This window comes from Capsicum annuum, chromosome 10 (assembly GCF_002878395.1).
Source record: "Capsicum annuum cultivar UCD-10X-F1 chromosome 10, UCD10Xv1.1, whole genome shotgun sequence".
Classification (NCBI taxonomy): domain Eukaryota; kingdom Viridiplantae; phylum Streptophyta; class Magnoliopsida; order Solanales; family Solanaceae; genus Capsicum; species Capsicum annuum.
This window is the reverse complement of record NC_061120.1, coordinates 34,601,904-34,618,387: the sequence shown is the minus strand read 5'-3', so window position 1 is coordinate 34,618,387 and position 16,484 is coordinate 34,601,904. Positions and strand designations below refer to the sequence as shown.

Here is a 16,484-nt window from a genome sequence, read left to right as displayed (position 1 = left end):
CATCGCCAAATTATACGTATTTGATCTTATAATATGTAATTATTACATACATAGATTGATTAATTTTATCATTACATGAATCTTACCGTCAGGGGTGGATCTACGTTGGGGTGAGCGAACCCCCTCAATCGAAAAATTGCATTATGTATATAAGGTCAAAGTTGAAGTATAAGGATATAAAGGTTTTAATAAACTCCCTTAATAAGACAAAAGGGCGTAGCTCAGTGGCCCAGAAGGTTCATTTCGAGATTCACAACGTGGGTTCAAATCCCGCTTACTGCTTTCAATGTTGGTAACTGGGCCTGAATAACAGAAAAATTACTGTATGAGTATTTATTATATATTTATTTAAAAATTATTTATTTATTATTTTTCAAGTATTTGTGTATTTCAACTTTTGCTTTTTCGATACTCTCAATACTAGTTTAAAGTCATAGCTAGAATTATATAATTTTCAAATTAATTCTCAACTCCCTTCCCACCCCCAAATAAATAAATAAATAAATAAAAAATACTATGAATATTTCTTTTTATACGTAATGTGTCATGTTTGATCAAAATAACATCATATATTTGACTAGTTTTACATAATATACAAAAGTTTTGCTTTGTCAACGTTTACAAATTATTTTATCGAATTACATAGCTTGTTCTTTTAAAATATATTTTATTATTCAACATATTAATATTGACGTTGTTCAGTATTTTTTATTGAGTACTAAATATATATTATAATATAAATAATTCAATATTTACACTTTTCAAGAACCTTTTTTTTTTTGGGTGTGAGGTTATTAATTTGAAAGAAAAAAATTAAAATAAAATAAAACTATAAAGTGAAAGAAATAAAAGACACTATTTTTTATGAAGGCACACAAAGCAAAACTTGAAAGTAATGTTAAAAAGACATGATAAGACAAGTTAAAATTTAGAGGGAGTTCACTTTATTTTTATAATGTACTTTTTATATATGCTTACTTATTTATATGTCGAATTCCTTGAACAAAAATTCTGAATCCGCCATTGTTTACAGTCTGTTGAAAATCAGTGTATAATTAATTACTAGATTGTATATTGTTATCCTAGTAATTAACCGTGTGTAATTATACAATATAATAAATTCAATAACTTAATTTATTTGTCATAACATAATTACACTAATGTAAAATTTCGTAAAGTTTTGGACACTAAAGTAGGTTTTACAAATGAATTAGATAAAAAATTCATAGAACGGTTGTTAAAGAAAACCAAATAAAGAAAACAAAAGACGGAAAAAAGGTGCAAGGCTGGATGCTGTGGAGGTGTGTCGTGCCTAGCAGTCAGGAATTGAGAGCAATTTTCGGCCCCCGGCCAGTGCGTCGCGCCCATCACAGCATTGGAAGTTTTCAATTTGGGATGTAATAACCAAATCCTGGGCGGGTTCATGGTTCTATGTGAGTGGATTTTCTCCAAAAGATGACCTAATCAATTTAGTGGTTTTTTGAAAATGTTAGAATCAAATTAAATCAATTAAGTCGTTTTTCATAGCTTCAATTTTTGTAGTTTTAATTTTTGGTTTATTCGATTTTTAAGACGGTTTGATTCTAACCAAAATCAAATCAAACCAATTCAATTTCAGAAAATTTCCTAGCTTCAGACAATTTTTCGAAGACGGATTCTTAAAATGCCAAGATTTCTTGTAAATGAATGTGTAATAAGGATGGTTGTCAATCTTAACGTGTAAATGACTTCCAAGGATCTGAACTACGTGTAAATGAGCTTCCAAGGATCTGAACTAAGTACATGTCAGTATTTTGCTACAAGTTTGTCATGTCAGTAAAATTTTTGAATTACATTGATAGAGAGCACACGTACACACACAAAATAGATCAAGTGCCTATTACAAGATAATATATGTGATTGAAGAAATATTGAGAGCAAATGGAAAAGATTAAACCAACTATATTACAGTCATAAATTCAAACAAATAACATGACAGAAAAGTAAATTACTATGGAGTATTAATTTACTTTTATTTCAATTAAAATAAAACAACACAAGATTAAAAATATAAGGAGTAAATAGGGGATTGAACAATTCTCCCAATGATTTCCCAGAGGATTAAATTGTAAACATATATTTATCAATGGCGGTTTGGCTAATTCTTGATCCAAACAAAGAGAGGTAGTTAGAAACCACTACAAAATAGCAACAAAAGGAAAAAGTAAGCGATGGAAGTCCTTGAATTTCTCCAAACCTCATATACCCGTCTCTTCTCAACATTATAAATTGAAACATCAAATGATCATTAAAAGAGAATCAAGACAGCTAGGAACTTGGTGCCTCCTCCACAAAAGGAAGAGGTGCCTTTTAGCTCACTGTCTTCTTCGTCTCCTTGTCCTTGCATTTGCAATCATTCAATAAGATCATAATAAAAAAGAAAATACAAAAAAAAATGGCTATATCAAAACGGTTATTGTTGTTAGCTCTCCTCTCGTTATTGATTTCTTGTGCAGTCGGAGAAAAGACTAAAGGGGTTACCTATGATGCTCGTTCAATGATCGTCAATGGGGAAAGAGAATTGCTCTTTTCTGGCTCCATTCATTATCCTCGTATGCCTCCCGAGGTAACATCAAAACATTTATTATGATCGTGCTTATTCAGAACCTATGGATAGTGAATTTGCTCATGAAAACTTTACTATGATGGAATGTTTCAGATGTGGCCAGACATCATAAGGAAAGCTAAGGAAGGAGGTTTAAATGTTATCGAGACTTATGTGTTCTGGAATATCCATGAGCCCGTCCAAGGCCAGGTAATTAACTAACATATATGTTCGTTCATATTAAGAAGCCCACATTATGATTAAATCTTGAATATTTTTATCATGCATGTGTGAAACGATCATTATTGTGACAAATTGTTACGAGTTATAATGGTTGTCTATGAATATGCAGTTCAACTTCGAAGGAAACTATGACTTGGTCAGGTTCATCAAGGAGATTGGCAGGCAGGACTTGTATGCCACTCTCAGGATCGGACCATACATCGAGGCTGAATGGAATCAAGGGTATACATATATAAATCCATCAAGTTGATCACTTCTAATGGAGTAATTATGTATAATTTTTGTTCATCATTAATATAATGACTTATTGATTATGGAACAGAGGATTCCCATACTGGCTAAGGGAGGTTCCAAATATCACATTCCGCTCTTACAATGAACCATTCATCGTACGTACTCACAGTTTACAAGCGAAAATGTAGAGTATAACTCACCTCCAGTAAACGCAGATGCCTAATTTTTTCATCTTTTTCTTAATTCGCAGCACCACATGAAAAAGTACTCTGAAATGATCATTGAATTGATGAAGAAGGAAAAGTTGTTTGCACCCCAAGGAGGTCCCATCATCATGGCTCAAATCGAAAATGAGTACAACAATGTTCAGCTAGCCTACAGAGAAAACGGAAGGAAATACATCGAGTGGGCTGCCAAAATGGCTACTTCATTATACAATGGAGTCCCTTGGATCATGTGTAAGCAAAAGGATGCCCCTCCAGAAATCGTAAGTTCCATCTCTTCTTCAAATAACAGCGAAATTATTAGCTAATTAAAATGTGAAAAGCATGTACGTAACTCTGTTTTCAATTTTTCCAGATCAACACATGCAATGGAAGGCATTGTGCAGATACTTTTAAAGGCCCCAATGGTCCTAACAAACCTTCTCTATGGACTGAAAATTGGACTGCCCAGTACGAATAAGATCCTTTTTCTAATGCCAAACAAATATCTTATTAATTTTATGTCTAGATTCTAACATTTGAAGAAAAAAAATGATATTCAGATATAGGACATTCGGAGACCCACCATCACAAAGAGCAGCAGAAGATATTGCATTCTCTGTAGCCCGTTTCTTTGCAAAGAACGGAACTCTTACAAACTATTACATGGTATATATATAGTATAGTATTCTTTTGATTTGATTATTTTCTCATTAACCTTAATTGGTCATATCTAAATTAGTTGCACTCTTTGCTTCCAGTACTATGGTGGAACCAACTATGGAAGAACAAGCTCGTCTTTCGTGACAACTCGTTACTATGATGAAGCTCCCCTTGATGAATTCGGTCAGTGCTACCATTAAATTCTATGCACCTGACGGTATAAAATATGTTACACGATGACATAATGACACTCAGAATAATTTGACTCAACAATTACTTTTATATCTTTCAGGTTTGTTAAGGGAACCAAAATGGAGTCACTTGAGGGACTTGCACAGGGCTTTGAGGCTATCCAGAAGGGCTCTCCTTTGGGGAACTCCCTCTGTACAAAAGATCAATGAAGATCTTGAGGTAATTGTAAAAAATTTACTTTGTAATTAATCTTAAATAAGTACTTTTACAAATGCACTAAGAAATTTTGTTCAATACTGATATTAATCTTAAAACATTATTACTATTTTACAGATTACAGTTTATGAGAAGCCAGGAACTGATTGCGCCGCCTTTTTAACCAACAACCACACAGCTAACACCGCCATCATCAAATTCAGGGGTAAAGAATATTTCCTACCTGAGAAATCCGTTAGCATTCTCCCCGATTGCAAGACTGTCGTCTACAACACTCAAACGGTAAATTTATGTAATAAACTGAAGAATTCAATTATTTGATGATATAAAAGAATCAATATCATCGGATAATAGGCATTGAACATTTAATTTTTCTTTTTATGGAAAACAGGTTGTCTCCCAACACAATTCAAGAAACTTCATGACATCAGAAAAGGCAAAGAATCTTAAGTGGGAAATGTACCAAGAAAAAGTCCCAACCATCGCTGACTTGCCTCTTAAGAACAGGGTACCTTTGGAACTCTACACTTTGACAAAGGATACCTCAGATTATGCTTGGTACAGTACAAGGTAATTACAATTAACATTTCTCATTGTCTTTATTTTTTAGTCTTAATTAATTAAATTGAGTTTACTCTAATGCTGGAATTGTTACATAATAGTATCAACTTCGATCGCCATGACATGCCCATGAGGCCTGACATCCTCCCTGTTCTACAAATCGCAAGTATGGGTCATGCATTGAGTGCCTATGTTAATGGCGAATTCATTGGTATGTAGATAATTGGTTATAAGCAGTTAAATTGCATCGATAATATAAAAACTCTTTTCTTAACATTTGTTGGTATTATTACATTTCAGGGTTTGGACATGGTACCAACATCGAGAAGAGTTTCGTCTTCCAAAAGCCTATCTCGTTGAAACCTGGAACTAACACCATCACAATTCTGGCAGAGACAGTTGGCTTCCCGGTATTCTTCTCTTCCCAATCAATACACCTCATTTTGCACGTTACAGTACAAAAAAACCCCTCATTTTGCACGTAGCTGTTCAAAAATAAGAAATTAATATTAGCGTCACTAAAATTTAACTGGATATTTATCAACAAATGTAATGCAGAATAGCGGAGCCTACATGGAAAAGAGGTTTGCTGGACCCAGGGGTGTGACCATTCAAGGTCTCATGGCTGGAACCCTCGATATAACTCAAAACAACTGGGGACATAAGGTAAGCATATTTACAATACATGATTATATTCAAATATATTTGGTCTTTCTTAACCTTCAAAATGTATTTAATGAACTAATTGATAATCAAAATCATTGTTGGTCATTTAACAGGTAGGAGTATTTGGAGAAAAGGAGGCAATCTTTACTGAAGAGGGTTCAAAAAAAGTACAATGGACTCCAGTAACTGGTCCTACCAAAGGAGCTGTTACATGGTACAAGGTAAGCACAAGTATTTCTTTATTAAAATCATAGTATATAAAATAATTTTATGCTATCAATGTATATAACATAAATTCTTCTTGTTACTTCTTGGACCGCAGACCTACTTTAATGCCCCCGAAGGCACCAACCCCTTGGCCCTGAAAATGGACAAAATGCAGAAGGGTATGATGTGGGTCAATGGTAAAAGCATTGGTCGTTATTGGTCATCCTTCCTTTCCCCTCTTGGACGGCCCACTCAATCCGAGTACGTATATCACATAAAACTTCCTAAACAGACTAAAATTTAAGAAGTGTAACATATCTTACATTTGATATTTCAGGTATCACATTCCAAGAGCTTTCTTGAAACCAACTAACAATCTCCTAGTCATCTTCGAGGAAACCGGTGGTCTCCCAGAAACCATTGAAATCCAAACAGTAAACAGAGACACAATTTGCAGTATCATCACCGAATATCATCCTCCTCATGTCAAATCATGGGAGAGATCTGGCACTGATTTCGCCTCGGTTGTGGAGGATCTTAAGTCAGGAGCACACTTAAATTGTCCAGACAACAAAATCATTGAGAAAGTCGAGTTTGCTAGCTATGGTAATCCAGATGGCGCCTGTGGAAACTTGGTCGTTGGAAATTGCAATTCTGCCAGCAGTCTCAGAGTTGTAGAAGAAAAATGCTTAGGGAAAAACTCATGCAAAATACCAATTGAGAGAGAAGTTTACGACGAGCCGAGCAAGGACCCATGCCCTAACATCTTCAAGACTTTGGCTGTTCAAATGAAGTGTGGGAAAAGGAAGTAAAGCTACAGGCTGAAAGTTGGCTACGACATATAAAATGTACATAATAGAACTTCATGCCCTTGTATTCGCAACTTCAATTTATTTTTATCTCAAATAAAACCTCAATTATTTCAGCCATATCTAGTCGTTCAATTATGTTCCCTTCTTATTATGGTAAGGAATAAAACTCACATTGTTGAAGCAAATTTTCTTGGTAGCTTCTCTACACGGAGATGTTGACATTTTTTTTGTAAATAGAATGGCACAACAATTTTTCTAGATATTAATATCCTTAAATATATTAACTCTTGTTGATTGCATTGACCAACTTCATTGTATGAATTTGATTAAATCTTTTATTCATTGTCCCATTTAACTTAAGTTAGGTTTTGTAACCTTATATAGTTTGAATGCCTTTTGCAAGAAAAATGATGATGGTTCATGGAAATTGTTGGCAACATTTAGATGTTTCTTGATACATAGCAAAAAACTTAAAGACAAGAAACATTAAAGATGAGAAATGTGTTCAATTTGTCTTTTTTTTTAAAAAAAAATCGGGACTACATATTTTATGTGTTAACTAATCGTTATATAATAAGAGCACTTTGGTGCGTTGATGGGAGGGTGCACTTTGGGTATCACGCCCGGGGTCGAATACCCATTGGCATTTCTTAAAAAGAAAAAGAACTGGTCGTTATAAAATGTGACTCCTATGTTTGATTTGAAGGGTCTTTAATATAGAAGTCAATACTGTTAGATTCAATTGGTGTGAATGAAAAATGAAGGGACACAATCCTTCGAGAAAAAAACACACTGTTTTGGAAAAGGGATGACTGCTCAGATGTTGTGACTGTTCAGAAAAAGACACAATAATTCGAATGGACAGATATGACTGTTCCAAAGGATACACCTTTCCGAATGAACCATTGCTTCCTTTCCGAAGGAGCACTTCATGGCTATATAAACCTGCATTTTTTCACAGGTTTAGTACGAAAAATTTCTGCATGGAAAAAATATTTCTCTTGTTTCTAAAAACTCTGTGTGATCATCTCCCGATGAGTGAGTTCGAAGAAAACCAGAACGTTTGAGGTACCGCTACAGTCTGGTTTTGAAGCCATTTTATCCTAGGAGGAAAATTTCGCAACCTCGGGTACTTGAAGGGAATTATTTCCTCAAGGACACTTCATGACTTCAAAGGACTTGACTTTTTCTTCTTCATCTAATTTTCTTTAAAAAAACTGAAAACACACTTCTTTGAAAGATCATTTTGATCTTGTGTTGAAGGTGTTGAAAAACTTCATAAGTGTTCTTAATTTATTCTTGAACTTGTGTTGAAGTAGTTTTACCAAAATACAGATTTTGTGTACCCGAAACAACAATCTTAAAGAAATAACTTGAAAAAAAATATTTTTTTTGCTTGTTTGGTGAAATTTTCTTTTCACTAAATTTTTTTTTCATACTTTGTATTGTTTTGGTTTCTGGAGATTAAAGCTTTAGGCTTTCTACTCCGTTTGAACTTAACAAGTGATTTGAAGAAATAAAATCTTCATCACAAGTTAAAGGTCATTCGGTTAACAATTGAAAGACATAAAAATTTCATCGTTAAACTAGAAACAATTAGTATTTATAAGTTGCTACGAACTTGTAATAAGTATAATTTTATACTAAAGTTGACTGTTTTTTTGTGACAGAAAAAATGACTACAGAAGGTCAGGTTGATGGTGTGACAAGTGTGGTAGCAACTAATGTTGCCATAACCAGTCGCACAAATGCGCCACCCGCTATGACACTAGCGGAAAAGCTCAAAAAAATTTTCGGAGTTAATTTCAAGAGGTGTCAACAAAAGATGTTCTTTTATTTAACAACCTTATGTCTTCAAAGGTTTATTTCAGAAGTGCCCGAAGGAACTTCGAACCAGGAGTGATTCATTATAATAGAGGCGTGGAAACATTCTGATTTCCTATGTAGGAATTATATTCTAAGTGACCTCAAATATGACTTGTACAACGTCTACAATGTAATGAAGACATCTAAAGAATTGTGGAATGTGCTAGAAAATAAATACAAGACTGAGGATGCGAGAACCAAAAAGTTCTATATGGTGCGATTCCTAGAGTACAAAATGATCGAGAACAAGACTATCATTTCTCAAGTACAGGAGTTGCAAGTCATCATCCACGATCTTCTTGAAGAAGATATAAATTTAATGAATACTGACAGTGCCCAAGCAAACACGTAAGTGTACGCGGTCTTATCAAGTAGTAAAGTGGCCTTCAAGAAGCCAAGTATCGATCCCACAGAGACTTGATTCAGCAACGATTCAATTTTAGTTCACAAATTAGATTCAATTGATGCAAGATAACCAAAGAAAGTTTCGAATTTGAAAATTGTAGAAAAGTAAACAATGTGAAAATTAAAGATCTTAAAACAATCAATAGGAGAAAACCCAGGGTTAAAGTACTTTAAACAATTATACTATGTATTGAATTTCATTCATTAACTTGCTTATCTTGGTTGTTGATTCGTAGGATTAATTGTATGATTATGGTTTCCCAACCTCTTATCCTTTGCCTAAGTTGAAGCTTACAACTACATCGTTGAGCGGGGATGTAATAGTCCACTTAAGTGTATTACGCTATCATCCTAAGTTTGAATCAAGTTCGGCTTCTAAGTACATTCCTGTCCTAGGTTCTAAGTTCAATTCTTTATTTCATAAAAGAATAAAAAACCCAAACTTTGTTTATTTCCTTGTTCCATCTCCCTATTCCCTCTCCCAAGTTCAAAAGGTAGACAATTGATGTATTCTAAGGGTCGCGAATCATTAAAATAGTTATAAGAAGAATGAACAAACAACCAATAATGATAAGCAAAGCTAAACGAATTCAATTTAAAACTATAGTACTTATGTTCTTGACTTTAACCCCAGGAAAAGGGCGTTTAGCCACGCATAGTCATAATCGTAATCACAAATTAGTAATTAACGACTAAAAATATGAATGAACTAAATAAAAATAATAAAAACCTAATTATGAAGTTGTAGCAGCCACTTGATCTCCAAAATATATCCAAAGATATGTAAAAATGTGATATAACATGTATTTATAGTATAAGAGCAAGCCAATTTTGTGTTGGACAAGGAAACTGTTAGTTATTGAGCTCGGGATTGGGTGGGGCGTCGCCCCGGCTATATCCCCGCTCCAGGAAAGGCTGAGACCTAGCTAGAGTGCCACTCCAGGCAAGGATGTGCCCTTCCCATAGCCCTGCTCCTGCTCCAGGTGGGGCGGTGCCTCAATATCGCCCTGAGCCTCTAGAAGTTGCTCTCCGAATTTTGGTTAAGTGTTGAGTCTCCTCTCTTAGTTCCTTGTCCTGTGGTGTATTTTCCATGGATTTAAAGCCTTTTTATCATCAAAATATCATCATATTCATCTCTTAAATTATCTTACAAACTCACACCACATGAATTAGGAGACAAACACAACACACTACTTATAAAGATGAATCAAAACAAGAACTAAACTAGGCTAGTTCATGTTAATCTTCAACTTATTGTTCCAGCTGTACACTCAATAAAATTGAATTTTTCTCACTAACAACAAGTTATTACACTCATAATTACACATTAAAACCATAAGAAACACTTTACACACACTAGAATCCACTAAAATCAACTAGACAAGCACCTAACTCAAGCTAGTAACGCTAGTTTTTGGGGTTGAATTCTAAATGAATCTTTGAAGTACAAACTTGTTGAAACCCTATTTGGACATCATAAACACATGCTTTAACACTTTGATACACGTTTATCTCATTATCAACCCATATAGCTTGGAATCATCCTCAAAACAAGGCTAAAAAGGCTAGAATAGTGATGCTAGAATATATAAATACACCCAACATCACCACCCCATACTTAAAGCCTTGTTCATCCTCGAACAACTCTTCACTATAAACATCATGAGCTAGAGACTCTATACTTATACTACATGAAATACACTCAAGATAGTACTACAATGACTACACGGAATGCAAGTTCTACACTAAGCATGTTACAAACATAATTGAGAGCTTATGAACACTACTCCAAAACATCCTAGCCTCAAGAATTGACTCACTTATTTGGAAAAATCATGCTTATCATTAAATAAAGAAAAACATACAAATCACCCACATTCATCAAACATGTGCCCCCCACAACAAGAGAGTTACCCATAATAACTCATAATTAAGCAATTTAGAACATTACAGGTACAAAAATCAAATTACACTCACTCTCATAAAGACTTAGCAAGTTACACACAATGAACCATAGGCTTTCCTTTAGTGTAATGCTCCACTAGTATTATAATAATGAATTTAGGATCAAATAGGTCTTTTCTGGGTTATAATGTAGGCTAAGGGACGGGTAGAAACTATTTGGGAATAGTGACTAACCTTTCTAAATACTTTAATACACTACATTAAACATTTAAAAATAATCTCCAACAACCAAATTACACCACTTTTGTCTACCCCATTCTTTTATTTTGCCCTATCTCTTTTAAGCATTTTCATAAACACATAGTGGGAACATTGTTTATTCCTTCAAGCTTTAATTTTTCTCATTTTCTTCAATCATGGGAATGTTTCTAACACTATTTATATCACTCCCAACCTCCAGACATCAAATAAACACTAATAACTATTACCTTGGGGCATCAATTTCACCTTTTTCTTCTTTAATTTCTCAAACTCCTTTCTAAATCAATATTTTTTCATTAAAGCACTTAGGAGATTTTTGGATCAAATTATGGTCTATCAAAAAGGGGATTAGTCTACATATGAGGCTATCAAAGAAAATTTTAAAGGCTAAATGGGGTTAACTAGGAGAATGCACTAAGGGTAGGATAAATAAAAGATATAAAACAAGGCTATCAAAGAAATGCCTAAATTATCTCCTAAACTCACACTCTTTATTTCGCTTTACACACACATTGGCAAGTTCTAAACTTCACATGCAATAAGGAATATACAAAAACCTTACACGTACATGGTACATGCTAAACTCAATAGGATCATTATAGACTCTCAACCAAACAATAACATGAATTCAAATATAAGCCAAAAAGTACAAGAGTTACATATATGAGCCTAAGAGTCTCAAAAGTAGCAATTCACTTATTCCACATGCTTTTACAAAAAAACCCACTTGCATCATGTAATAAAAAATAGCACCAACAAGAATATCTTACACCAAATTTTTTTAAATTGATCCAAAAATAAAAAATTTCCCCACCTCACATTTAAAAATCTACTTTGTCTCCAAAGTGAATTTAAAAGTAAAAGGTGTAAATACTTCCTGAGGCCTATAGGCCAAGCTAGTATCATATTTACACATAAATGAGATCCGTGGGACCCCACACTCTATTTTTGCCATGCTCCTTAGCTCAAGTTTATGGTACTCAGACTTTTTATTAAACTGGGACTCTATCAAAAACAAAAACTATGTGAAATAAAAACTAAAAACTAGAAAGAAAACATACCTACTTAACTTGGGTGACTCCCAAGCAGCACCTGATTTAGTGTCGCGGCACGACCCGACTAACAACTTAGTCATTATTTTCCTCACGCTTGGTATCTATCTTCTTATTCTCTTTATCCCTCTTGGTTATAAATTCTCATGTGCAATAAATTTTTCAACTTTACCCTTTTCAGTCTCATCAATTAGCATCAAATTAAGATCAGGCTGTAAAATCTTAGGCTGCTTAATCAGGTAGTTCCAAGAGGTCTTTGGTGGACTAAGCACCCCACACTTATCTCCTTCAATCACATTGATCATGCATAAATCTTTATAGTGGGATGTTAGTGTAGGTGTTTTGTATACATCAAATACCACCTCTTCATCCTCTACCCTCATTTTGAGTGTACCTTCTCTAACATTAATTAACGCTCCTCCAGTTGCTAAGAATGGATGACCCAAGATGATTGTACCTATTCGTCTGCCTCAAAATAAAGAATAATAAAGTCAGCAGGAATAACAAATTTACCAACCTTTATGAGGACATCCTCAATGATTCCTTTTGGATATGCCATGGATCCATCTGCTAGCTGCAAAACCACCTTGGTCGATTTAGGCTTTCCCAAGCCCAATGTCTCAAACAAAGATAGGGGCATCAGATTTATTCTAGCCCCTAAATCACTCAATGCGTGGACCACTTTACTCCCAATTTGGATAGAGAGAGTAAACTTTCTCGGATCTCTTAATTTCTTGAGGGATTTTCTATGTCATTACAATGCTACACTTTTCAGTGAGTGTTATCGCCCCCACATCCTGTAATTTTACCTTATTAGCAACCACATCCCTCAAGTACTTAGCGTACTTAGTCATACCCTACAAAACATCTAATAAAGGTAAGTTGATGTGAAGCCCTCTGACTATGTCAAAGAACTTCTTAAACATTACATCCTCCTTCGCTTTTATGTGCTTTTGAGAAAAGGGTAGTGGCAGTATCTTCTTCTCTTCTTTCTCAGCATCTTTTTATTTCAAGTACTTAGACTTTCTTTACTTATCAACAGCTTTTTCAAAAACTTGTTGGAGAGTCAAATCTGCACCTACCTCCTTTGTTTTCTTGGGAAGTTCTTGTTAAAGCTCTTTACCGCTCCTCAAGGAGATTGTCATAACCTGCTTTGGATTTTCTATATCTATGGGAAAACCACCTTATAGCCTAGTATTTAATGATCGTTGTATCTACCCCACTTGAATCTCTAAGCTTCTATGAGCTTCTTACAAATTTTTTATGTCTGCAGCCAATTGTGTCTGACAAGCTAGAAGCTGCTTCAACATCTTTTCTATGTTACTAGTTGACTGATTTGTTTGGGCCTACGACTGTGGAATTTGCTATTGTTGTACATTCCAAGGCTGAGTCTGCCACTTCATATTATAGGCGTTACCATAATATGGCCTTTGAACATTGCCCACATATATCACTAATTTTGGATTGGAAGCACACATAGCCGCTAAGTGATAACTATTACCTTACACTTTACACCAACCTATAAATTGTTGGTTGGCATTGACTATGGCTGCAGGTTGTGGAGTTCTGATGTTCTGACTTCTGATGGAATATTTACATCCTTTTCAATGGATAATTGTACATTTTCAAGCAACTGATGTTGTATTTAATACTGGATTTTAGTGTTTTCAGGTCAAGGATTTAGCTGAAGAAGAAACTTGGAAAAGTAGCAGAAAAGGTCACCGACGGTTAAACTAACGGACCGTCAGCCAAGCGATGGACCACTAATATTATCGTCAGAGTTACATAGAAAGGACCAAGTAATTGACTCCTACAATAATCCAAGTGATGGACCATCGAACCCCTGACAGATCGTCAACTTAGCCGTTAGGCTGGAACAATGAATGCCATTTCAGAGGATCAAGTTATGGACCGTGTGACAGACCGTCAGGCCAGTGGTTTCCCATCAACTAGACCGTCACCTCTTAACTAGAAAGTGGAAAAGTGAGACCTTCAGCGATGGTCCACGTGATGGATCGTCAGGCAACCGACGGGCCGTTAATGCAACCATCAACCTTAAAGCATCTTTAATAAATTCAAATTTCAAATCCTTAGCACCTGGAAGCATGTAAATACCCCGTTTAGGTTTTATTTAGTTATCTTTTATCATATTTTTATCTAGAAAACCTAATGCAATGTATTATTCAGTATGATTCAAGCTACGATTGTGGATCTAGTTATCTTTATTCATATTCTCATTGAAGATTCAAGAACAACTATTGTAATTTTTATAAGTAATTCTCTGAATCCATTTATGAAGAACTCAATGATTTCTTCTTCTTCTCTTGAAATGTGTGGCTAAACTCCCATAACTAGGGTTATGGGAGCCTTGATGTAAATAGATGATTGGGGTAGTGAAAATGCTTAATTCCCATATATAATTGAGGTTGTATAAACCCTTATTTACATTAATGACCTTTCTTGGTTGCAAACTTAAAGCGTGAGCCCAAGAACATTACTTGTCTGAGAAGAAAAGTATATGTTGGGAAAAGAAGGAGTTTACATAAAATCTAAAGGCTTTAACCTTTAGGTTATGGGTTGATGCCTTAATAAGGATTGACCCACATAAGGGACTAATTGAATAAATCAATACAATCTTTAAGTTCAAAAGAATTAAAGGGTAAACTATCCATTTAGGTTGAAAAACAAATGGGTGAACTTTAGAATTCAATAACTCTTGCAATTGAAGTTGTAAATTGGGAATTTAAGATAATTCACAAGCCTATCTGTTGGAACATCTTGGTGAACATAACTCTAGTTTGTTTACTCTCATTGAATTAATACTTGCAATAAAACTCGCTAGCTGGAACGCTACTCGTTACAACCATTTAAATACTATTAACAACTTAAAACCTCCTTTTCTTCAGAGCCTTCAATCAACAGTCTATTAACAACCATAACACTTAGTTTGCATAGTATTCCCTATGGGATTCGACCCCAAATTAGTTGGGTTCTATATTTGATAGCGACCGCTTACACTTTCTAACGAGAGTTGTAATTTGGGCGTATTAAACTTGGGCACCATTGTTGGGGAATACGTTTGTCAATTAAGTTTATGATTGTTAATTGATCATTGGTCAAGTTTCCCAAATTTTACCTTTATTTATTGTTTTTGTTCTTTGCAGGGTAACTATTGTGTATGCCAAGCAGAAGGAGGTCGGGTGAACCATTTCTACCAATACATCCAGAACCATAGTTAATTGGAAGAATGACAGATCAACAAAAAACAGATAGACTAGCTGCTCTGGCGAGAGCTCAGCTGAACCAACAAAATGATGGTCAACTAGTGCATTATCCTAATCCAGATGATGAGGACTTGGGAGATGATAATTTACTAGAACCTGGTAACCAAAGGTGTGCAGAGGATGTGGTTGTACCTGTGAACCGTAATATGAATAAAAATCATCCTTTTAGAGAAAGAGAAGATCAACAACCAGTGCAATTTGATCTTGAGGAGGATGAGGGCGAAATGGATAAAGCAGGTGCAACCGAAGCTATTATTCGTCCACCTTTGGCATCCAAAGCTAACTTCAATATCACGAGTACCATGATTCAACTACTTCATTTGAAGGGGCTAGTTAGTGGACTTCTGGGTTATGATCCAAATATGCATTTAGTGAATTTTATCACTATTTATAAGTTTTTTGATAACCTAGGAGTAGGGCAAAATGCCATCCATCTGTACCTATTTCCATTGTCTCTGGCTGGGGAGGAAACACTATGGATTAATAGGTTGACTCTGATTCTATAAAAAACTAGAGGTAGTTGAAAAGAGCTTTCCTAGAAAGTTTTTTTCCATCGTCCATGATGGTACACTTGAGGGACAAGATAAGTAATTTCAGACAGCTCCTGACTAAGGTTTTCATGAGACTTAGGAAAGGTTCAAGAAGAAGTTGATGTAGTGTCCCAATAATAAAATGACTGACGTGCATTTGATGGAGACTCTATATAGAGCCTTGAATTCTATTATGAAACCAGTTATCAATAATGCTGCAGGAGGAGTATCTATAGATCTTACCTTTCTAGAAGCTTCTGGAATACTTGATAAGATAACCAAATAGAGTAGAGCTTAGAATACTAGGGATTCTAAGGTAGCAAGATCTATCATGTCTAGCGGAATGATTGTGGAACAACATAGGAGGGAGGAAGAATATGATCAATATATGGCACACATAAAAACCCAGATGGATCTTCTTACCAAATATTTATTATCTGGGAAGACTGAGAAGATGAAAGTTATTGGGTCACTGAGCAGAGATAATTCAAATTCTGAGGAGGAGGCCAACTATTTAAATAATTAGGGGGTTTTTGAGGCAATAGCCAAGGGAATTAAGGTTGGAACTATTACAAAAAAGCTGGTTACAAGGATAGGGAG

The 16,484-nt window shown here is 34.9% G+C and overlaps 1 protein-coding gene across 2 annotated transcripts; it reads left to right on the top strand.

Moving 5' to 3' along the window:
• Positions 1-1,232: 1,232 nt before the first annotated feature.
• Positions 1,233-6,698, top strand: LOC107845477 (beta-galactosidase 13). 2 transcript variants are annotated; one of them, XM_047397881.1, is made up of 18 exons: positions 1,233-1,433; positions 2,496-2,605; positions 2,699-2,794; positions 2,937-3,049; positions 3,150-3,216; positions 3,312-3,548; positions 3,641-3,735; positions 3,828-3,933; positions 4,026-4,110; positions 4,220-4,338; positions 4,453-4,617; positions 4,727-4,905; positions 4,998-5,107; positions 5,197-5,306; positions 5,455-5,562; positions 5,676-5,783; positions 5,885-6,030; positions 6,107-6,698. In XM_047397881.1, exons 1-18 carry the CDS (start codon positions 1,424-1,426, stop codon positions 6,579-6,581), a joined length of 2,439 nt encoding a protein of 812 aa, XP_047253837.1. In that variant the 5' UTR covers positions 1,233-1,423; the 3' UTR covers positions 6,582-6,698. The 2 variants fall into 2 exon arrangements, with proteins under 2 accessions (XP_047253837.1, XP_016545316.2); XM_016689830.2 differs by lacking the exon at positions 1,233-1,433 and having other exon boundaries at positions 1,519-2,605.
• The last annotated feature ends 9,786 nt before the right edge of the window (positions 6,699-16,484 follow it).